At 38.3% G+C, this 25,621-nt stretch overlaps 1 protein-coding gene across 1 annotated transcript; it reads left to right on the top strand.

The window, feature by feature from the left end:
- Positions 1 to 4,847: 4,847 nt before the first annotated feature.
- On the top strand, positions 4,848 to 25,621 carry NIPAL1 (NIPA like domain containing 1). The gene is made up of 6 exons (XM_019741074.2): positions 4,848 to 5,006; positions 13,429 to 13,695; positions 17,056 to 17,112; positions 19,331 to 19,421; positions 20,924 to 21,084; positions 21,449 to 25,621. Exons 1-6 carry the CDS (start codon positions 4,961 to 4,963, stop codon positions 22,075 to 22,077), a joined length of 1,251 nt encoding a protein of 416 aa, XP_019596633.1. The 5' UTR covers positions 4,848 to 4,960; the 3' UTR covers positions 22,078 to 25,621.

Consider the following 25,621-nt stretch of genomic DNA (forward strand, 5'->3'; position numbering starts at 1 on the left):
GTCCCAAATAAAAGAACAGAACAACGCTCCAGAAAAAGAACTAAGCGAAACGGAAATAAGCAACCTATCAGATGCAGAGTTCCAAACACTGATTATAAGGACACTCAATGATCTCAGGGAGAACTTTAACAAAGAGATAGGAAACATAAAAATGGAGATAGAAAACATAAAAAAGAACCAGTCAGAAATAAAGAATAATATAATGGAAATGAAGACTATATTAGAGGGAATCAACAGTAGATTAGATGAAGCAGAGTATCCAATCAGTGATTTAGAAGATAAGGTAGCAGAAAACACCCAGTTAAAACAGCGAAAAGAAAAAAGAATCCAAAAATAATGAGGAGAGTGTAAGGGGCCTCTGGGACAATAAGTGTACCAACATTTGCATTATAGGGGTACCAGAAGGAGAAGAGAGAGAGTGAGAAATTAAAAACCTATTTGAAGAGGGCCGGCACAGTGGCTCAGGCAGTTAGAGCTCTGTGCTCCTAACTCCGAAGGCTGCCGGTTCGATTCCCACATGGGCCAGTGGGCTCTCAACCACAAGGTTGCCAGTTCAATTCCTCGAGTCCCGCAAGGGATGGTGGGCTCCGCCCCCTGCAAGTAAGATTGAACACGGCACCTTGAGCTGAGCTGCTGCTGAGCTCCTGGATGGCTCAGTTGGTTGGAGTGCGTCCTCTCAACCACAAGGTTGCCGGTTTCGACTCTCACAAGGGATGATGGTCTGTGCCCCCTGCAACTAGTAATGGCAACTGGACCTGGAGCTGAGCTGCACCCTCCACAACTAATACTGAAAGGACAAATACTTGAAGCTGAACAGCACCCTCCACAACTAAGATTGAAAGGACAACTTGACTTGGAAAAAAGGCCTGGAAGTACACACTGTTCCCCAATAAAGTCCTGTTCCCCTTCCCCAATAAAATCTTTAAAAAAAAACAAAAACAAACAAACAAAAAAAAACCCTATTTGAAGAAATAATGATGAGAAACTTCCCTTACCTGGTGAAGGAAATAGACATGCAAGCCCAGAAAGTGCAGAGAGTCCCAAAGAAGATGAACCCACACCAAGACACATTATAATTAAAGGCCTACACCAAGACACATCATAATTAAAATGCCAAAGGTTAAAGACAAAGAGAGAATCTTAAAAGCAACAAGAGAAAAGCAGTTAGTTACCTATAAGGGAGCTCCCATAAAACTATCAGCTGATTTCTCAACAGAAACTTTGCAGGCCAGAAGGGCTTGGCAGGAAATATTCAAAGTGATGAAAAGCAAGAATGTACAACCAAGATTACTCTACCCAGCAAAGCTATTATATCATTTAGAATCGAAGGGTATATACAGAGCTTCCCAGACAAGAAAAAGCTAAAGGAGTTCATCACCATCAAACCAGTATTACAAGCAATCTTAGAAAGACTTCTTTAAGATGGAAAAAAAATAAAAAATAAAAAATATGAATAATAAAATGGCAAAAACTATATCAACAATTACTTTCAATGTAAATGGAGAATTAAATTAGAAATCAATAACAGAAGGATATCTGGAAAATCCCCAAATATTTGGAAATCAAGTAACACATTCCTAAATAATCCATGAGCCAAAAAAAATCACAAAGAAAATTTTAAAATATTTTGAACTAAATAATAAAAATAAAACATCAAAATTTGTGGGATACTTCTAGAGCAGTATTTGAAGGCAAATGTTAGCTTTAAATTCTTGTATTAGAAGGAATAAAGGTTTAAAATCAATTATCTATGTTTCCACCTTAGAAACTAGGAGAAGAAAAGCAAATTAAACTCAATGTTGAGGTGTGTTCAAAAATTATGGTGAATGTTTAAATAAGAAAAAGTTACTGAAAAAAAAAAAAAAGAAAAATTTACTACAGTAAAAGACACATTGCCATTAATACCCCTCAAAATACTCCCCCTCTCTTCGAACACACTTATCCCATCATTCTTTGCCACTTTCTGAAGCAGTTCTGGAAGTTTTCTTTCGTAAGTGTCTTTATTTCATCCTCCATCATGACAACACTCCATGTCACACATCACTTCTGACAGGGCAATTTCTGTCAAATAAAAACATTACAGTGTGTCCTCATCCATCTTATTCACTGGATCTGGCACCATGTGACTTCTGGTTCTTCTCCAAAGTCAAAATTATCATGAAAGGAAAACATTTTGAATCGGTTCAGGACATCGAGGCAGCCACAACAGCGCAACTAAAGACACTCACAAAAGAGGATTTCCAGAACTGCTTCAGAAAGTGGCAAGAACAATGGGATAATTGTGTTTGAAACAAGGGGGAATATAGTGATGGGGATTAATGGCAATGTGTCTTTTACTGTGATAATTTTTTCTTATTTAAACATTCACACATTTTGCGATCACACCTTATAGAAGGAAGGAAATAATAAAAATAGCAGAAGTCAATGAAATTTTTAAAATCAGTAAAGAAAATCAATAAAGGTAAGAGATGGTTCTTAGAAAGATGAATAAAACTTATAACCTCCTAGCTAGACTGATTAAGAAAAAAAATAAAGAATCACAAATTTCCCACAGTAGACTTGGCACAATGCTAGGCAGGACTGTAACTTCTGCAAATAGTCTCGAGCTCCCTCCCAAGAACCACAGCTTGTGCCTAGTCATTTCATCCCCTGCCTCAGACCTCTCTACAATCTAGCAACTGAAGGGTTAAAGCCTCACACAATAGGGACCCTCTCAGACCCCTACCCTACTCAAAGAACCTGTGGCCTTGTCCCTTGAGGCTTTGAGGCTCTATTGATTGTTTATTATTTTGTCCATCACTACTGGGTCTAGGTGACCTGGCATAAAGACCAATAAAACAGAAGCTGACATTTTTAGAGGATGTCATTTATTGTCACATCTTAAGTTTTGAGTCAGAAAAGTAATTTTCCCAGAGTCGTGGAGTGGGTTAGTTGGAAGATTTTGAATCTCTTCTTTGGTTAAATAAACACTATGCTTTTTGTTGGGAATAAAAATCTCCAAAATTAACGTCACTCACGACAGCCTATGGTGCTATAATGGTACACTATCCAAAGTAATCTAGAAACAGGCAGTGAAGGAAAATACATTATAAAGTTCGCTAAGCAACATTTAAACTGGGAAAACAATGTTCTTAAATAAGTTTAAACATTTTTGTGTGGTTTTATTTCCAGAACTCAAAACAAGAATTACAACAAAGTGCCTCCTACCTAAAATAGAATTGAATAAGAAACTGGAATTTGATTTTTGTTAAAAAATTCTCTCAAAGGTACATTTTTAGTTTTTGGTGTTTTTTTAAATTCAATTAAGTTTTTTTAAAATATCCAATTAGCAAATGGGTTAAGGGCACAGATTCTGAAGCCAGGGTTCCTTAGTTAGCATCCCAGCTCCACCACTTACTACCTGTGTGTCCATAGGCAAGCTGCTTACCCTCTATGTGCCTGCCTCCCTTTCCTCATCTGTAAAGCGGGGGTTAATAATAGTACCTAGTATGATGATTTAAAAAGCAAATATTTATAAAGTGCTTTGAATAGTGCTTGCCCACATAAATACTATTTAAGTGTCAGTTACATAAATAAGTAATAAACAATACTTTAGATCACGTTTACTATTATCACCAATCTTTGATAAAGGCAAAATTTTCAAATTTCATGTCCAAACGAAATGCTGAAATAGAAATCTAAGTTTTAAGGCTTGTTATCCAAATTTGGCATAAATCTCCCTCCCTTCCAACCTTCACCTATTTCCCTCCCATGCTATTCCTTCACCAAGCCATCTACATGGGAACGTGTATGTCTTGTACTGTGTTGACTGATCGTTCTTAACTCTTTTCTCATCGGCAGAAGAACAAGAAAAGCAAGATTGAGGCCTCTGCTATGAAACTCTTAGGTAATAAAGTTAACCGCACTGTTCATGACTACCCAGAGCAAAGGCAAGGTGAGAAGACCGTATGTCCTTCGGTGAAGTCGGCACTTCATTCCAATGGTAAGGGCTTTAGCAGAAATTGTACCCATTCGTGTTGCATAATGAACTGCTACCAAGCCTTCCATTAACTAGTTGGTTAAGTTACTTAACCTCACTTTTTGCCTGGTTTACAAATGATCCCTCATCTGTAAACTAGAGGTTAATAGACTATGTTGAGAGATATAATGAATTAATACATATAAAGCGCCTACATATGCATGGTAAAGCAAGAATATCATACATGTGAGCTATTAGTATTTTGCAAGAATAAGTCGTTTCAGTTTGAGCACAGCTTTTCCTCTAGGGTTTATTGCAAATCACTACATGACTAAGAAAAAGCGGGGTGGGGGCGTGAGTTTGAAGCTGAGCGACCGTGGGAGGAGCTGATAATAGTGCAAAAGGGCAAAGTCTATTCTAAAGCCACCAGAATAAACTTTAGCATGGTAATCAGAGCAGAATACCAGTGGCCACCAACTTCCATACAAAGCCGCTAAACATCCGAAGCCGAGCCCTCAGAATCCAGCGGCAGGAGTCATTTCGACCCGGGCGAGCCAGAAGGGAGACTCAGCACAGCTGTACTCCACGAAATGCCCCGAGAGTTGGCTCGACGGTCTCCACAGTCGGAGCGACGCCTTTACCCTGGGGGGGCGCAGGGGACGGGGTGTCTGTGCTTCACTGAGCGGCTGCAGCAGCCGTCTCGAGGGGCAGTTAGAGATCCCGCCAGTCACACAACGCACCACTAGCTGCCGCCGCCGCGTTGGCACAAACAATTTAGCATTCAACCTTGGAGCTCGTGGGCGTGGCTCGCGCGGAGGCCCCACACAGCCATCCCCATTGGCTGAGGCTGCCAGGGGGCGGGGTCAGCGCTCCCGGGGCGGGATCAGCGCCCCCGGATCGGTGACCGCGTAGCCCAGCCGAAACTCCGATCCATGGAGTGGAGGAGAAGCGCAGGTGGGTGAGGAGCGAGCGCTTGTGCTCCGAAAGCCCTGTCTGGGGGCTATGGGGGGAGAGGTGAGGCTGCCGCCCGGAGAGCCCTGCCGAGAAGGTGAGTTCTGCCCTGAGCCGGGGGACCTGGCGTCTGGGTGGCGAAGAGACCCGGTGGATCCCGGGTATTTGTGGAGATGAGAAAGGGATACACCGACTCTTAACGCATTTATTCATTCATTCAAGCAGTCAGCCATCCAGGCAACAACTATTTATTATTGGTGCCTACAATATGCCAGACTCTGGGAAAGCGTGAGTCAGTCGAACAAGACATAAGTGGCTCTCATTCTGGTCTGGAAGGCATATCCATGTAAATTACAGCGTGCTGAGTCTGGTGACCGGGATATTCGGGATGCTGTGGGAAGACTCCCAAGTCGCGTCTGAGATAGACGCTCCCACTGACTCAGACTCGCTTCCAGAGTCCGCGGGCGACGTCACCCAGTGGGCAGAGGGCGTGCCCGGGGACCCGGCCAGAGTGCCGTGTTGCGCCCTGCGCTGGCTCCGTGAGGGTCAGACACTGTGGAAGGTCAGGCGCCCTGGACCGCGGGGGAGCGCACTGGACTTGCCTGGGCCGCCCACATCTTTCCTCTTCAAGATGAAAACGTCCCCTGCCCACTCACCTCGGTCTGACTCGTTGTGCAGTCACTTCTTGGCTGCTTAAAGCAAGAGCCCGACCGAAGAGGAAACGGGAACAGGGTGCAGTCATCTGTGGATTTCTCACTGCTTGCTGGGCTGGGGTTTCAGCCCCCACCCTAGTCCAGGTATTTACTACAACACTGGCAGGCTTTCTAGTCAGTAGGCGCCCGTGAGACCCGATGAAAGTAGAGACCAGGGGACCGAAATGGGGGAGAAGGATGCGACAGAAGGGTGTGTATCAACCGAAATGACGGTTTTTACAATGTCAAAGGGAAAGTTGATTTTTAATTTACCTGATGACGTAAAGATGGATAGGACAGTGAGGGGCGTGACAAAAACTATACCTTTACGAAGTAGCTGGCAGCTTCCCCAGTTTTCTGTCTTGGCCCCTCCAGTTTATTCCTTGATGCGGCAAGTTAAAAAGGAAAAAAACAAAACAAAAAAGAACAGCAGTGAACTAGTCAAAAGTCAAAACTATGGCGAATCAAAACTATGGCGAGAGAAGAGACACAAAGAAAGAGAAAATGCCTGAACAACTCACAAACTCTTCAATAGCTGAGATTTTGGAAGTGGTTACTAAGGCAACTGGATCTAGATTTCCTAGATAGTGAGATTGTGTGACCTTTGTCTAAATAATTCCTAAACCAGTAAGTCAGACTGTTACTAACCCATCAACCCTTGTTTACCCAACTGTAAGGAGGGTGTGTGAGTTACACCAATTTGTTTGAACTTCCCAATGTTTTTCCTGCTTTGGTAATACATTTAGTCCCAAGAAGAAATATTCAAGCTCAACGCTTAATAACTGTGATTGATTGTGGTAATTGTGTGGGAGACTGATGGGAAAGACTTGAGAGAACTCATAATCCACATTATCAGTAGTGGTGGGAAGAGATTAGGCTTTGGCATTAGTCTCAGCTGTGATTTAGCTTCCTTGAGTTTTTCTTTGTCCATAAATTGAGAATAATTCCTATAGTTTACAGTTGTGAGGAAAAGATGCAGGTGGGATTATATATGAAGCACACAGTTCAGAGCCTGATATGGAGTAAAGTCTCAATTTTTCATTTTCCATTCATTTGAATAGCAAGAGATCCATGTGCCAGGCATTGGCTGAGGGACTAGTATGGAGGAATTTGCAAGGATAGTCTGGTCCTAAACTCTAGACCACGTTCCTGCTCCCATGCAGCTTACTATCTAGATGACAGATAATATGCAAGAAACAAATAAATAAAAAAGGAAAAGAGTGGTTAAGTGCCATGCGTCATGTATTGAGAGAGGTGTGATGTTCAGACTCCACACTCAGGAAGGCTCCTTAGAGAATGTAACATGTAAGCTGAGACCCAACGGACAAGGAGTCCATCATGAGATCACAGAGCATTGCAGTTGGACTTCCATGAAGAAAAAGTTAACCCCATACTGTAATTTTTATTTTTAAAACCATAGATGCTTCAAAAGGCCTTCTCATCCAAAATTATCTCAAAAAATAACTTTAAATATATATGAAAAGTGTTTTAATTTAGTTTTTAAAACATTATGTCACCTATTCTACAGATCTTAATTTGAGCTCAACAGCCAATAGTTTTATTAACATGAAAATATAGCTCCATGAAAATACAGTGTAAGAAATATACCCATCACCTGTGAAGCACCAATTGCAGGAAGATTATGTGCCAGGGGACACAAAGGACAGAAAGACTAGGTTGTAAGGAGGACAAACAGGTATATTCCAGTACATCTTCTGGAGAATTCTAACCTGGTTTGCAGGAGGGACAGTAAGTTTGGAGGTGGAAAGGGATGGTTTTCAAAGTTTTCTTTGAGTGAGCCACTTTCCCAGGGTGCAGCCAGCTAGCAGAGTGAAAAATGACATAGGTGGTATTTAGACCTGATTCAGCCTGTCTTCATGGTTTTGAAAGAAGAAAAGGAACTTAATTTAGAGAACTGGCTGTACCTCTCTTGTACTGATTAAGACACGTCCCATATTCAGGTATATAATATTCTTAAATTTTCAAAACAGGTTCACATAAAAATGTATCAGTTTACTCTCACACATACTAAATTCTGTGAGTTTTATTAGGTAGCCATTGTTTCCTTTTTACAGATATAGAAACCAAGACACAGAGAATTGAATAAAGTTTCATGTGATCCAATCAGTCACAAAATTATTTGGGCCTTTGTTTTTTCTGTAGCTGTCCATCCCCAATCTCTGGCATCTTGGATACAACGTATACATTTTAATGATTCTGAGATTTTACTCTTAAGAGACATCCATATCGTAAACATTTATCAAAATTCCACAAAATAAACACAATTTTTATTATCAGGACAAGCTGCATTTTTTGTGTAAAATATAGCTGCTGTACTAAAAAAGATTTCCTCCAGATTTTTACTAGAAGTTTAAAAGCACAAGTTTTTTTTTCCATCCTTCCACAGATTTCCTAAGTGCTGAAATTCAGAAGTGTTTAAAGGTAGTGAAAAATCTCCACTAAAGGCTGTTCAGAAAACAATATGCTATTAAACGTTTAGGTTAATATTTCATATGAACTGTACACGATTGTTTTTAAAAACCTTGATATAAATGCATGCTTATTGAGATATTCTTTAGGTTTCTTTCCTACATCTTCATTTTTTAAACATTTTTTAAACTTCAAGGGGATTTTTATCTTAACAATTTAGTAACTTGCGTAACACACAGATCGTAAGTGTGCAAACAGCAGTTTATATAGGAAATCTGATGGCTAACAGTCTTAAAGTTCTTGGCTTCTAAACACACTGATAGGAGGAAGATCTTGTTTAGAGATACAGATTTTTAACTTCAAAAAAAATATATTTTCCATTTTATTTTGGTTAATTGAAATAATGGGCTTCCTCCCCAGCCCTATCAGGGTTGATACGTAAATATACTACGATTTGATTTTCAAATTTGCTCAAAATTATTTCTCGTTCTTATTCTGCTCCAAATTTGCTCTAAGGTATTATGCATTCCTACTCTGCTCCCCTTGTTCCTCTTCATTTGTCCCTTCTCTCACTAAAATCATCAGCTTTGTGAGAACAGAGACCTGTTCAGCTGCCTTGTTGATCACTATCTGGCCAGTTCCAGAACAGGCCTGGCACCTAGGAAGTGCTCGGTAGGAATTTGCTGCGTGTTGAATAAATGAATACCTAACATAGTGCCTTGCATGGTAGGTGAGCAACAACTATTTTGTTGAATGAATTAATGAAATAGCTATACGGATATACAATGCTGTCATAAAACCATAATTAAACTGTAACAGGAAGTTTGTTTGATTGGCAGTTTTAAATAGGGCACTATGATGGAACATGACTGAGACTTCCTTTAGACTGGAAAGGCAGAGAAGGCTTTTCCAAGGAGGTAATGCTTTAAATGAGAGCTCAGTGATGAGAAGGAACTAGCTATGCCAGCCACTATTCACTCTACTACTCAGGCTAAGTAAGGGCAAGAACTTAGTCTACAAAAGAGAAAAAACAGTAGTAGGAAATGAAGTTACAGAGATAGCTGGAAGCAGGATTCTGTAGGCCCTTTTAAGCTTTGGTGGGAATTTTAGATGTTTTCTGAATAAGAACGGAAGTCATTGTAGGATTTTGGAAGGAGAAATGACAAGATTAGACCTCCTTATCTAAGGGCTTGTTTTATCTGCTCTTGTGCTTTCTTGTCTCACCCCAGCCAGCTTGGCTGATTGCAGTTCCTTCTACCCCTCAAGCAAATTCCCGCCTCAGAACTTTTGTATTTACAAGTAGCTGAGAGTTTTTTCCATTTTATGTTGTTTTTTAAAAAAGTATTGCTTTATGCTGCTTTTACTGCTGTCCATGGCACTCAGCATATTATGTAGTTATTAGTTCACTTGTTTATGTTACTTCTCTTCATTAGAATGAATGTGAGAAAGCAGGAATTTTCTTTTGTTCACTGTTGTATCCCCAGCTTTTAGAAAATATCTAACATATAATAGATACTCAATAAATATTTGTTGAATCAATGAGGAAAAGACTAGTGTTGTTTCAGAGAATGAGAAAGAGAGAGAGAGAAATGTAATATAATGTCAGAAGTGTACAAGCTTCAAAGCGTGTAAAGCTTTAAAAAAAACTCCAGGATTAGGAATTTAGATTTTGTTATAATTGCAATAAAAATTCATGGGAGGGAGGGATTAAGCAGGGGAGTGACATGATCTGATTCACCCTGGTTGATATCGTAAGGGACAGAAATTCTTTCGGTTGCTAATATGAATAAGCAGGTGTATCAGTCAGCTATTGCCACATGGCACTCAGTGGCTACAAACAACAGTTGTATCTTCTTGCTTATGTATCCGTACTTCAGCTGATGGTTGACTGATGATCTAGACTGGATTCACCTGGTGTCTGTGTCAGGCTACATGTCCACCTCAGTTTGGCTCCTTTTTGTAGGATGAGGCCAGATCTGCTCCATGTTTTCTATTCTGGCGCCCAGGCTGATGGGGCAGCAGCTCTTCAGGGAAGCACTATTCCTGACAAGCACAGAGGTGCAAGAGAGTAAACCTAACACATGAGTGCATTTGGACCCTCCGTCATACCACTTTGGCCAATGCCCCGTTGGTTACAACTCACTTCCATCCCAACATCAGGGGAAGAATACTCTGCCCACATTGTGAGGGTCAGGGAGTTAATATTTGCTTAATAATAAGCCAAACTAACACACAGACTAGACAGCGAGACAGTGTTTTTTGCAAACTAATAATATCTTGCAGTGATTAAAAATGGAATTTCATACAATCACTGACTTCCTAGAAATCAGATATCCTACTCCATGGAATAAACTGAACAATTTAAATTATTATTCTCTATAATTAAATTGTATTTGAAAAAAATTATTCAAAGCATTTCATCTTTGTATAAACATCAATAATAATTTTTGGCTGGCTTTGTTTTTACTTTATGTTTTTACTTTTCTGAAATAGAAGGACTACTAGCCTGAGAATTGGTTTTTTTGGCACTGATTTTGGCAGTTATATGGCTTTGGCAAGTTACTTAATATGTTGGCAACAGTTTCTTTAAAATGTCTTCCAACTACAAGTGCCTATGAGTTTAGAGCTGGTCCACCAGCAACGTTTATGAGCCAACAAGATTGTCAGGAAATTACTCTGGGAACAAAGCTGGCTTAGAATCAAAGCACCAAATTATAGACGGAATCTCACAGTCATCAAGTCAAACTCCCTCGTTTTTGAGATGAAGAAACTGAAGCCAAGAGTGATTACTCGACTTGCCCATGATAATGGATAGTTAGTAATAGAGCTTAAGGGGAACAGCATGTTGTCCTATAGGAAACGTAACATTGTTTTTAAATTTTTAAGTTGTATGTATGCAATTAAACATTCACACTTATACATAGAAAATATGTATTAAGGTGAACCATATGAAACTGCTATTTTTGTAGGGTCTAAAATTGTCAAATGTATATTACCTATGGTTCAACATAATTGAGAACATTAGCAGTACTGTTTGTGAAAGCAAAAACACTGTAAAATACCCAAATGTCCACCAACTATAAAATAGAAAATTAATATAAATTGGGTGGTTGATTCATTGATGTACTGAATTGTTTGTCTTTATAACTGACACATATTTCCTAAATATTAATTATTCAATATTTAGAAAAATAAATAATAACAACCATCAAAGAAGTAATGTAGCTGCCTGCTGGCAGAAGTATAAATTGGTATAATGAAAAATAATGAATGTAATAGATTTTCTATGTTGAATGACGTCTTGGTTAAGTTCCTGGTATAATTACATTGCTCACTCCAATTTTAAAAAGTCAACTGATTTTGAGATCTGATTCCTCTGAAACACTCCACGAAGCCCCTGCCCACACATCCTACATCACCCATCTCTCCCCTTCTGTCTTTCACTCCACACCCACTAACTCACCATTCACTGCCTCACTCCCTCCTTCAATCATATCTGCTGTAGGCTCTCTCCTTAGCATGCACCCAAAACATGAAACAATTTAAGTTCTAAGGTCAGTAACTAAACAAGGTTTTTATTATTTTTCCTGCCATAAAACTTGGGGCATTAATGTCCGCCGCTCACAATGAGAACTTAGAAAATGCAACAAAGATTATTTGCTCTCCCTGATCCTCTGCCCCCTCACCCCCTAAAATGTCGGAAACCTTCTGCTATGTCAACAGCTTACAAAGAATATTGTTTCACTGGAATGAGATCCACCCACACTGTTTTCAAAGATGAAGTTTTGGAATGGTTATGTTAACTACATAGTAAGCGACACTCATACAGCCATGGAATTCACTGGAAAGCCTAGTCAGATGTTTTCTCAGGACTCAATGTAATCAAAATGCTTACTATAAAAATTGTGGTCCATTCTTAGGGTTTAGATGAGATGAATAGTGCCCAGAACAAGATTGTTAAGGGCTAGCTTATTTGAAAATATATTGCAATTCTTACTAAAACAACCTGACTGAAAATTCCTCAATGTTATTGAATATCCCTGAAATCATATAATTCTCCTTGGAATATTAGAAGTTCTCTTAGAATTTATCCTGTATCTCTGAATCAAAATTGGTTCATTTTCAAGTAATAGAGATAAATGAAATAATAATCATGAAAAGCTTAAATTCAATTATTTCACCTTTTTCTGGACCTGAACTTTATGGTTGTTTCTAAACTTTATATGTGGTAAAATGCAAATGACTTCATAATGCTTTGCCAGGGATGCATAAGTCCAATCAGTAAAGTTTTATTGCTAAGACATCTTTGGTCAAACCATCTTTTGTTGTTTTGTTTTGTTTTAGTTTGTTATGCCTTCTTAAGATTTTTGAGATGTAAAACTGATTTTTTTCATTGAATTCTAACATTATACCTGATTGATTTTTCTTTGCCCTTTTTTGTTTAGGGTAATTCATAATGGGAAGCTATGCCTTTTAAAATGAAAAAAACGTTGAGCAGACAGTCAGAAAACCTAGTCACAATGTCACCTGTGGAACGCTTTTCACGTGGAGAACAGATAACAAAAAGTTTCTTATAAAGAGTAAAATGTTTTCATTTTGTGTTGTAGTGTTTGGCCTCAAAATTCCAAGGTACTTATAATGGTTCTGGTTCAGTGAATTTACATGCTTATTTGTATCTTATTCATTCTAAAAAAAAGAAAAAGAAAACAAAACACAAAAAAACAGCCTACTGATGGTTAATTCATTTTTCTATTAGATTATTAGATTCGGTTTTATTTAGGAGAAGGTAGATTATAGACCTGAAAAATCATTCTCTTCAAGGAAAGTGGTATAGAACACTAAACCCACTTTTAAACACATTTTCTGAAGTATACAATTCCTACCCCACCAAATGGGTTAAATTTCCTATAACATGGTGATTTCGAGACCAGTGGGGTTGCTGTGCTCTTTTCCTACACTCAGGTGTCACAGACACTGTTTTCCAGGAGACAGGCTGGTAAGAAGGAGTGAAGTGGATGTGGGGGGCCTGTGATGAATTGCTGAACACAAGCCAGGTCTAAACAGCTACTCGCTGCTCCAGCAGGATATTATTTTTCTGGAACAAAGAACCAAGTATTGCCAAGATTTTGCAATTTATGAGGAATCCAGACTTTCATGCAAAAACCTCTCATATTTAAATGATGACAACTAAGCAAATTAAAAAAAAAAAAATTTAAGAATGTGTGAGCCAAACTCAACATGTTCACAGGACCACCTGCTGGGGACTTCTCTTCATGCAGTGACAACCAGTGTTTCAGTACCATCCACTCACTCAAGTTCTTTTATTTGCAGAAAGGGAGTAAACATGAATGCATCTCCCTTTCATTTGTTGACGTTTCCTTCTTTCCTTTTTTCCAGGCTACGTGCTGTCTCTGGTCTGTCCGAACTCCTCCCAGGCTTGGTGTGAGATCACAAATGTGTCACAGGTGCTGGCTTCTCCTGTCCTCCACAGGGACCCGAATTCCAGCCTAACGAACCTGAGCATTTCTGCAAATGTAGAAAACAAATACAGTCTTTATGTGGGCCTGGTACTGGCAGTAAGTTCCAGTATTTTTATTGGCTCCAGTTTCATCCTGAAAAAGAAGGGCCTCTTGCAACTGGCCAACAAGGGCTCTACTAGAGCTGGTAAGAAATGGATGCAACTAACAAATTCAAGTTTCTAACTGCAGAAATAACCTTACTGTAAAATCATAATGCTACAGTAATAATATTTTACAGTCTCTATCTTGCCTCTATCTCCATTCTTAGCTATTCTCTTCTCAGCAGTTCTCAGAACGGAGCCAGCCATGTCTCCTTTAAGGCGAGACTAAAATTCTTGCTTCATGAGGTTTAGAGTGTGGTATATGGATTCTCTCATAGCTTTGTCTACAATTTTGGGAGTCAAAGTCAGACCACATCAGTGGCTTTTCTTTGCACTCAGAATGCAATCTAGACATCGTTCCACAGACTCCGACCTCCTGCATGAAATGGCTCCTGCTACCTCTCAGCTTCATCTTCTGCTATGTTCCCAGTCACCTACTTTTTCTCTGGTTCCTGGAATGCACCACGTTCTTTCTGACCTCAAGGCCTTTTCACCTGGGCTGGAACTCTCTTCTCCCTGCCCTTCACTTGGCTGACTCATCCTTGAGCTCTCAGCTTAAATATCATCACCCAGAAAGGCCTTCCTTGGCCATCCTCTCAGGGCAGGTTTCCCTCACCACCACGCTGTTCCTCTCTGTCTTTACACTAATGGTTTCCTTCATTATACCTAGGATAATTTGTCATTGTATGTTTACTGTTTATATACTTCTTATCAATAGGTTTACTCGTTTATTGATAGTAATTGACAAGAATGGGGACTTTCCCTAGCATAGTATTTGGCACCTAGTAAATAGCTGTTAAATCAATAAATGGATAACAATAGAATTAGGTTGCTATTAATAGTGACATTTCACAGTTGAGTAGCTCTGCTGGACTATCCTTCATTAACCATGAATTTCCTATTCATTCTCATCAAGAATAATATCAGAAAAGAGATCAATATTAGTCTAAGGTTCAGATGGAAAAATAAATGACTACAAATTGTGCAAACAAGTTTATTAAAGAGTACATTGAGGGGATGTTTACACTATCAGAAACTAAAACATGCTATAATGCTATCTTAATTAAAATAGTTTGGTACTGGCATTAAAAAAGATAACGCAAAATAATAAGAAATTAAAAACTTATAAGGGGATCCAAGTACCTACAGCAATTTAATGTGTGATTTTTTTTTTTTTTTAAAGATTTTATTGGGGAAGGGGAACAGGACTTTATTGGGGAACAGTGTGTACTTCCAGGACTTTTATTTTCCAAGTCAAGTTGTTGTCCTTTCAATCTTAGTTGTGGAGGGTGCCATTCAGCTTCAAGTTGTTGTCCTTTCAGTCTTAGTTGTGGAGGGCGCAGCTCAGCTCCAGGTCCAGTTGCCGTTGCTAGTTGCAGGGGGCACAGCCCACCATCCCTTGCGGGAGTCGAACCGGCAACCTTGTGGTTGAGAGGACAGGCTCCAACCAACTGAGCCATCCGGGAGCTCAGCGGCAGCTCAGCTCAAGGTGCCATGTTCAATCTTAGTTGCAGGGGGTGCTGCCCACCATCCCTTGCGGGACTTGAGGAATTGAACTGGCAACCTTGTGGTTGAGAGCCCACTGGCCCATGTGGGAATCGAACCGGCAGCCTTCGGAGTTAGGAGCATGGAGCTCTAACCACCTGAGCCACCGGGCCGGCCCCTAACGTATGATTTTTTAAAGTGGCATTTCAATCTACTGGAGAGAGGATGAATTATTCTATCAAAAGTATTAAGACAATTGGCAAATATTAGAAGAGAAAAATATAAAAGTTCTACTTTATACCATTCTTCAAAATAAATTTTACATAGTTTAGCCTTAAACTTGAAATCATTTTTTTTAAAACTAAAAGAAAGTCTTTCTAAGCATAAAGATAAAGGAAGAATCTGTTCTATATAAAGGAAGAGATTATCCGGATTGACACACAAAAAAATCCTATATGAAAACACCCTTAACTAAAACTGAAAAGGAAATGACATATGGGGGAAATTTTTCAAAATATATGACAAAGGGTAGTAAAGATCCACAATATATAAAGTGTGACTGCAGTCAATAAGAAAAAGATTAGTATCCTAAGAGAAAATAATCCAAGCACATAAAAACAAGAAACTCACAAAGTAAGAAATGCAAGTGGCCAATAAGCATACATAAGTAAATGTTATTTCACCCAAAGAGATACAAACTATATAACAATGAGCTCCTAGGTTGTTGCCTACCATTTTAACAAAGTATTTGTTTTTCTTTAAAAGATAATGCTCTTTGTTAGAAAGGGATTTTGGGAAATAAGTATCCCTCCCAAACATTGCTAGGGGCAGTTTAAATTGGTACAAAGTTTCCTGAGGGCAATTTGGAAAGCTTAAAAATCTTAACGTCTTAAAACCTAGTAATTCCACTTTGGGGAATTTATCTTAAGAAGTGCACAAGGATGCCACCTAGATTTACATACCAGGATACTTATTTAAGGGCTTTATATAATGAGAACAATACTAGAAACATTATATATACATATGGTCTCTTACAGGATAAGTAAATAATGATATGCCAGATTTTGGAATATTCACCCATTAAGGAAATGAGAAAGTATTTGTGATATTTACTTAATTTTAAAGACAGATTATGAAATCATTTTGTAATATGATTCCAATTTAGTCATTTACAAATTTTGTAAGGAGAAAATCCTAAGTAAATATCGTTAACTACCTTACAAGATGATCTTCATAGCTAATATATCCTATCTAGTTTAACTATAACAAAATCAGATAGGTCAAACTCACAGGGATAAGTGTATTAAAACTGGTGAGAAAATTCCATTTTCTACAGCAAACATGACAATGACTTAAGGTCACAGATTACAGGAGTGGGAAGAGAACTGTTTGGATACCTTAGGAAAGCTTTTTGTCCTTTTCAGGAGACTTGACACAAATTTAATTTTGTGATGCCAGGGTAGGGACTAGAGTCCAGCTGGCTAATGCTCATTATTCTCTGATTGGCTGTCCAAAATCTTTACAGCTCTCATGTTGACCATTGTCTTTCTTTAAGGTCCTCATTAGGTACTGATGTAATTCATGATTTATGGTTTTGTGTCTTTAATTTTAACTGTTGCTGAAACAGAGTATTTAGAACTTCCAAGTATAACACTCTATGTCCACACCTCGGAATAGCATAAACATAGTAAACCTGATGATTAAAAAAACTTACTTTCTATAGAAAGTAAAGTTTGTGTAATAGAAAGCTTAGAAGATCTTTGAAATGACCAAGTAAATAAGCTAAAGGACTACATAGACTGACTTGGCTTTAAGTCTGGCCTTTTCCAACCATATTTTAGTACCTTTTCTAGAAGTCAGTTCTCCAAACCTTCTTCCTCCACTTAAGAACTTAATTTTCATGTTTATTATTTTCCTAGGACAAGGAGGACATTCTTACCTGAAGGAATGGCTTTGGTGGGCAGGATTACTCTCAAGTAAGTCCTTAATGTTGAGAACAGTGTTTGCTTCTAAAATGATAAATTGCATGGAATTGTTCAAAATTCATTAATTTATCTTCTTGGTAAGGATGGCATTTCCGTTTGGAAACTTTTGTGTGGCTGTAATATATTGTCTTACATATAAAATAAGTCATATGTATTTAGAATTAATCTTAACCTCTCCCTCCCCCATCCTCTTGTTCTCAATACTGCCTTGGAACGCAAGGAGAAAAGTTAACGTTTGAAATATTATATTTTATCACAAACTTCTATTTCTCTTATATTCTATTCCCCATGACAATGGAAGGAAATGCTTTCTTCCAAAATTTTCCCAGCCCCTTATTCAAATCTGTGGGTATGCTAGCTGCCTAGGTTCTAAGGAATGGGTACCATTTCCCTGCCAGGACCAAAACATGGATCAATTAATACCCCTCTGGCTGCTCAACACTGAACAAACAGGAGATGAAGGTTTTCTGTGCTCTCCTTCCTCCTAGACTTGCCCAGAGGATTAAGTGAGACTCCAGAATGAACGCACGAAGGTGGTGTCCAAATAAAAGACAGTGTGATCTCCCTCAGGCATTTTTGCAGATTTCTATCTCCCTCCTAACACCTCTGAACTTTCTTAAACCCCAAAACTAAATCTTCCAAAGAAAAGACCTCATAAATTGTAGTTTCACACCACTAGCTAGTCACCTCCCTCTGCAGCCAGAAGCCTTAAAACTTCCATTTATTTTTTCCATTCAAAGTGACACATTTTAGTATTTGTGAGATCCTATTATAAGAAAGAATTGGAATACTTTTCTTTAATAAATGGCGAGTTTTAAAAGAATGAATAAATATAACCTAAATTTGTACACTTAGTTTTTAAGGTGTTTTCACATCTGTTGTCTTCATTTGAGTAACAGCTGACAAGGGCTATACTGGAAAGATTCTAATAGAGATTTACATGATTCTCTCTGTCTCTCTCTCTCTCTCTCTCTCTCTCTCTCTCTCTCTCTCTCTCATCTCCCCACTCTCTACCCACACAACAGAATGAAAATAGGAGACTCTCATATAGCTATACTTAGAATGGTATTCTCCTCATGTACAAAGTGTATACCAGTATTGAAGACAGACAAACATAAGTCTTCAACATTAGCGATTTTATCCAGTGACAAACATCCAGTACTTTAATGATGAAATCAATATTTTCCTGGAAAGCTGTCTGTAAAGATAAAAATGTAAAGTATTCAAGAAAGCTTACTATTCGAAGAAAACTGCCATTGCTTTTCTTCAGAGAACAGTCTCCTAACTGTTCTGTTCTGTAAGTTTCTATTTGTTGTGTGATGTTTTCCTGAAGCTGAGTGAGTGCCCCTGTAGATTTGGCTTGGGGCATGAGGTGGGGGGTCATAGCAGTCAGAGGGGAAAAAGAAAAATTGTGCTGGTGTCTTTCGCCCGTTCCAGAAGCTTTCTCTACAATAAGTTTGCTTGGCATAGTTTCCCAGTGTGAAACACGACGTTCTGGGGGTAAGTGTTCAGTGGTGACCTCTGAGAATAACTTGCCTCCCACACAAGAGCCCAGCTCTTAGAGGAGCTCTCCCTCACTCTAAAAGTTATTTGCATCACAGTATCTCATGGAAGTTGAGAGTTCCTCCGGTAAGAAAGGCATTGCTAGAGCACATTGTTAGGACTTTAAAACAGCTGCTTGGATCTCCTTGAGCTAGGAAGATAGTGTTACCTGCTTGTAGATCATCTGTAATTCAGAGATGCCTGACTACTTGGGCCTGTGGCAGGCACTTCTGGCTGTCCCCTGCCTGGGCAGATCTCTCTACAGAGCATTCTCAATTTACAAGTTGTTGTATTGTTAATTTGCATAACAGTAGGTATTCTTGAGCAAACACAATAATTCTCTACTTACTCCAAAGCTACCTCTACTAGATTTCATCTGAGTGACCAAATATGGTTCTGGTACTGAAGTGACTAAAATCTTTATTGGAAGTCCTTTAAAATGTGTATTCATCTGTCACCACTTTTTGCATTGGTTGAGTTTGTATCCATGTAATTACAGTTTGTCTGCATTCCTTAATAGCAACACGCCCCCACCCTCCATTAAAAAAGTTAAATTATTCTTTTCCCCCTAGATCTGTCAATGTCTTTGGGATAAAAGTCTACTGCTTAGCATGTGTCATTTGTTTTTCTCTTCTGACTAATATTAATGCTGCTGCTTGCTTTCCAGTGGGAGCAGGAGAGGCTGCGAATTTTGCAGCTTATGCTTTTGCACCTGCCACCTTGGTCACCCCGCTGGGCGCTCTGAGTGTTCTCATAAGGTATGTGAGCAAGAAGGAGTGTGGCTTTTGTAGGGATTTTAAAACATGATAAACTTAACCCACAAGAGGTATGTTACTAAGCATATCTCAAAACAAAATTTTAAAAATCACAAAAATAATTTGAGCAGACTGCATAATAAATCATAGTAGAAATAGGAAATCAACAGATTGTCTTATTTAGAAAACTCGAAGAGCATAAGCCTGGACGCCTGCTAACATGAAGTAATCGTTATGTCATATTTGTGAGGATGCAACGAAGTCTAGCAGATATTTTTTCTCTCTTAGCAGAGCAAATTGCCAGAGACCTTTTAATCCTTTCTGTTATCATTGTGGTTAATGACCGTTGCTATCAGAGGACTTTAAAAAGCGTAGTGTTTGGGTTACATTTCAACTCTCACTCAAAGTCTTGCTCTGTCTGCTAGATACTTCTATTTGGAGATCTCTTCGTTTCTTTTAGTACTGGAAATATTTTCTTTTAGTACTGGAATAATTTTCCCATTCACAGAATGTGGATATAAATTTCCCTAGTTGGAGTCTCTTTAGGTTCCCAAATGAATGTGTTCAATGTATCCACGAACTCGCTTATTTTGTAGCTAAGCAACTGTTTTGTTTGTTGCCTTTTTCTTTTCCTTTTATCTCAGTTCATTATCAGCCTCTAATAGGAAGCTGATGATGAGGCCTACCCACCTCTGTCCACCTTCTTTGTAGGATTGTTGTGAGAATTCAATGAGTCAATACACATAAAGCTCTACAACACTACGCAATGAATGAGTTTTCACTGAGGTTGCAGTCCTCGTGAGTGGCCACTTGAGGGCGACTCTTGGCAAGCACCTGGTAATTGACAACAGTCGGGTGCAAATGGGCACTGGTAATGCCAGGGCATCAGAAGAAGGAGTCTGGTGTGCAGGAGCCATAGCAGATGTACTGGTAGAGCAGCAGGACGGCATAGTCTGGTGTCCATAGTGGTGCCAATTTGGTATTTCCTGGGGCCATGACAACCAAAGTAGTGGGAGCATTGATAGGTAAAAGTATCAGGGCAGTAGTATCTGGTAAGAAAACATTTCAATATTTTGACAGCTCATGTGAGTGTACTTGCATGTACTAGCCAAACAGCAGCCCTGAGCAGAGTAATTCTTCTCTAGGCATATATCTTTCTTTGAAGTTTTCATGAGCACACGTATTCTAAATACATCTTGCCAGTAAGATGCAAAAGGTGAGGAAATTGAAAATGAATTGAGTGGGACCTCTTAGAAGGTCATGGGATGATTACAGGGATATCAAATGTCTATTATAACTCTTTAGATATAAAAGCAATTAAGCAGAGTTGACTGACCATCTTTCCTGAATTTTAAAATTAATCAGTTTATTCAGTGTCACATAGCATATTCAGATAAGCTGATTGGGATACAGAGTAGCTTGTACCACAGTATGACTTTTGAGCTGCTATGGAATCAAAAGGTAATTGAACAAGAGTGATTTTTTTTTCTTTCTTCTCCCAACAGTGCAATATTGTCTTCCTATTTTTTAAATGAGCACTTGAACATTCATGGAAAAATAGGCTGCATATTAAGTATGTTGGGGTCAACTGTGATGGTTATCCATGCCCCACAAGAAGAGGAAGTCACTTCTTTGCATGAAATGGAAATGAAATTGAGAGACCCAGGTCTGTGATTCAACTGAAAGACACACTTACTCAAATTCTGCTCCACTTTCTCTCCTCATCAAATGAATTTTTAGTAATATTGTAATAGACTTCCTACAGGCTGAGTTGTGGTTATGAGATATGCTAAGGTTTCAAGTCTTCTGAAAAGGCAACACAACTTATTTTTCCATCCATGCTTCCCCTCTACACAATGAAAGGGAGAGTGGGGGATGGGACAAGGCCAGTCTCTCCCTCTGAAAATAAAAAATCAATCAGACAATCTTTCTAAAACACTTAAGCGCTGAAATTCACGGCTAACAAGATTGCACAAAGGCATGATCATATGAGCATTTTCTGAAATCTAGTTCTTTTGTCTTCTTTACAGGATTCATTTCCTTTGCTGTGATCGTAACTGTGATCTCCTTGGTGCTGATTTTGATCGTGGCTCCCAAGAAAGGACAGACCAACATATTGGTCTACATTTCAATCTGTTCATTGATTGGAGCATTTTCAGTGTCTTCTGTCAAGGGCCTGGGAATTGCCATTAAGGAACTGTTGGAATGGAAGCCAGTTTACAAGCATCCCCTGGTCTTTGTTTTGCTGGCTATACTTGCGCTTTCTGTGACAACGCAGATTAACTATCTCAACAAGGCACTGGACACCTTTAATACATCCCTTGTGACTCCCATTTATTACGTGTTCTTCACATCCATGGTAGTGACTTGCTCCGCCATCTTATTTCAAGAATGGTATGGCATGAAAGCTGGAGATATCATCGGAACCCTGAGTGGGTTCTTCACCATTATCAATGGCATCTTCCTTCTACATGCTTTTAAAAACACTGACATTACCTGGAGTGACCTGACATCCACTACTCAGAAAGACGTTCTCTCTCTGAATGGCAATGAAGACAAATATGTCTTACTAGAGAACATAGAATGTTCAACCCCAGGATATGAGGATGACGTTACCTTGTTTAGCAGGACTGACAGTCAAAGTCTCTACAAACCCTGAACTTTAACCAATAAGAGACACTTGGAGAAGGGAAGGAATACCTGATTCTTAGAAGAACTATTAGGAAAGTTAACATTTTTAAAGTTCTCACTAATAATTTAGATGTGAGGTCAAATAAAAATGCCTTCATTTTTGGCCATCAAATTTGAAAATCAAAGTTTTGGTCTCTCTCCAGAAGACTTCTGCTGTTTCTGATTTCTACAAACTTGAAATATATTCCCTGAGCATAAAAGAAGTCAGAGTTAGATAGTCTCAGAATAATCTCTTTCTTCTGGTCACAATATATTTGGCTCTGCCAGGTGGCTCTTCATGACCTTGGCTGCTATTCTTAGTGTCACAATAATTCATAGATAAACTCAACTGTGTACTGATAAGCAGAGTACCAGTCATTTTCAGATGAGTCATAGTTTCAAATTATTAAAACTGAGAAGTGAGATTACTGATGCTTTTCCTCCTCTTCCACAACTTCCTCTATCTAAACTAAATAGTTAAAGGGTAGAGTGTTAAAAAAAATAGGCCTGCTTTGGAAATCTCCTTGGTGGATTAGAATGCAAAGACATTGTGCTCATGAAGGGCTTATGGATTGTAATTTATTGACATATTGTTGAAGTTTATTACCATTGAAAGAGGGAGAATGGAGGAGGGAAATATTTTATACGTTAGGTAAATGACACAGAATTTTTTTTGTTTGTTTTCACTAAAACAAATGATTGTGTTCACAAAGTCTTTTAACTCAGACCTGAACAACATAAGACAAAATTGAATTTCTGGAGGAGTCCTAGTGAATTCAGTTTTGAATTCCTCATAGTCATTTTGTTCCTTTCTTTTACTGTTATCCCAAAGATCATTTCTCTTGTTGGTGTAGAGATTTTTATAAAGTAATTGCTATGTTATTTGAGGATTATACTGTACACTTCAATTTTTCTCAAATGTTTAATCTCCAAAGGGTGGTTTTCCACAAACTGTTTGGAAACAACTAGAAAAATCTTTGTGAAAAACCTGAATGAGTTACAATTATTCTTTTGAAATTTGGCACGTTCACACTTATTAAGGAAATTATAATTAGTTACGAACCTTTTTTAAACTATACATATCCTACTACAATAAGTGGTAGATTGTCTTTTTCAGTTGAATTTCATCCTATGTTTTCCATACATTTTATTGAAAAGTGTTTTGGGAGAATAGGAAGGGGAGTTAACTTCCTAGAAAACAAAATATTAAAACCTCAGGGACTACTACAGGAAAATCAACTTTTACCTATAAAAATATACATAAATTTTCCTGTGTCACTCCAAGTGTATGGCAGGAATAACATTCTTGGTGGCCTATAATGTTTATGGACAGATTTCTCATCACAAATTGATTTAACGGAAAAGAAGAAAACAGCTATCATATTTCTAGACTAAACTTATTTCTCTCAAAATGAAACAAAAATCCTAACCAAAAAATTGTGACATTCAAAAAGGAAAAACTTTTCTGGTTGATTGGATTTTTTCTGTTCTAACATCAAATGTTATTAGTTTTGTCTGCTTATTTGTTTGTAACTGAGCTCAAGTCTATCCTGGGTAATAACAGTACTTTCTGTTATTCAGAATTCTGTTAAACTGACTAGCGTTTCCCTAGTTCTGTTGAACTGTGACTGAGGTTCACAGTGATGCCCTGAGATGACTGCCAAGTCCTAAAGTGCTGTTATAGACTCTTCAGTGTAGTTTAATGTTGAGTGCAATTCAGTGCATTCTAAATATTTAAAAATTGATAATCCATGGAAGATACATGGGTTGATACATCAGGTCAAATATGTGTTTACTGTGTGGATTGATGTTTCATTTTCATTGTGTATCAGGTATATAAGCTATGAACAAAAATCTGTAGGGAAAGGTAGTGTTTGAAAACAATTATTTTAAGGTTTTTCTTTTCTGTTGAAAACTGTATTGGTTTGTCCAATACCTTCCTGGTGAGGAAATTAATGGTGTCCAACCTGAGGCTGTGAATTTTAGTGTCAGATATTTCTTAAATATCACCCGTTAACAAAACTATGTCCTTGGTGCATTATGCCCGGGTTGAATGTTATTGGAACACTAGAAACCATGTGTACCCTGGATTGGAAAATGAACTGGTGTTGACACATATGCCCACGAGAAAGACTGAGAAAAATTTAATGAGTTGAAATATGTTGAGAAACAAAGAAATATTTGAAAAACTCTAAAAATCCCTGGGTGGGCATATGCATTGAAAAATCAAAATGTTATTGCAAATCTCAAACTCAGAATAATTTTTCCCACATAGGAAGATATTGTCTGAGGAGGAATAAAATGCTGGATCCTTATATTCCGATTAATGTTAGTGTTAACTGTAGTTTCACATATGTATGTATTTTAATATATATTTTCTTTATCTCACATACATGATATTTTAAGATTTATTATGTGAATCTCTGCACATGTGTCATTAAGGATTACAAAGTTGTCCTTACACAGCCAAGTTGAAAGATTTTCCTAATTCTGTAAACATAATAGTTTCATTTTGTTTTTTGACTTATAATTTTATTCTTAGGTCAATGGTAATTCAGATTGCATAATGTTCATAAAACCTTTTAGATTTAACAGCATGAAATTAACTCCTTTGTTTTAAGAGTACTAAAATCAAACACATGGAAAGCACTCTACATCATGCCTGATATATGAGGCATTTAATAAAATTTAGTTTTTGAATCAACATTTAATTCTTATAGTCTCATTACTAGATAAGTAAGGACCATTAGTTGCCAGTTTTCACACATTCTTCCACTTTTCTCAATTTGTATCACATTAGCTCATTTAAAATAACCCAAGTGAAAGTTCCATCATTACATTATTTCAACACAAATCAATACAAAATGATTTCAACAGGGGCCGGCCCGGTGGCTCAGGCGGTTAGAGCTCCATGCTCCTAACTCTGAAGGCTGCCAGTTCGATTCCCACATGGGCCAGTGGGCTCTCAACCACAAGGTTGCCGGTTCAACTCCTCAAGTCCCGCAAGGGATGGTGGGCTCCGTCCCCTGCAACTAAGATTGAACACGGCACCTAGAGCTGAGCTGCAGCTGAGATCCCAGATGGCTCAGTTGGTTGGAATGTGTCTTCTCAACCACAAGGTTGCTGGTTCGACTCCCACAAGGGATGGTGGGCTGTGCCCCTTGCAACTAGAAAATGGCAACTGGACCTGGAGCTGAGCTGCGCCCAACACAACTAAGAATGAAAGGACAACAACTTGATTTGGAAAAAAGACCTGGAAGTACACACTGTTCCCCAATAAAGTCCTGTTCCCCTTCCAAAAAAAAAAAAAAATGATTCCAACATTTCTTAATAAAACTGAACTAATTGCAATTTTCACAATCCAACAAAACTTTGGAAAAATCTCTGAACATATGTGAAATGTTCTCAAATATTTTGAATAAACACTGGTCATGAAATTTTCTATTTTTCAAATGCTTTTAAATACTATTCATTTTTAAAACTTTACAAATTTTAAATTAATCTTTCATTTCCAATAAAATAACGTGGTTTAA

Source organism: Rhinolophus sinicus, linkage group LG02, assembly GCF_036562045.2.
Source record: "Rhinolophus sinicus isolate RSC01 linkage group LG02, ASM3656204v1, whole genome shotgun sequence".
Classification (NCBI taxonomy): Eukaryota; Metazoa; Chordata; class Mammalia; order Chiroptera; family Rhinolophidae; genus Rhinolophus; species Rhinolophus sinicus.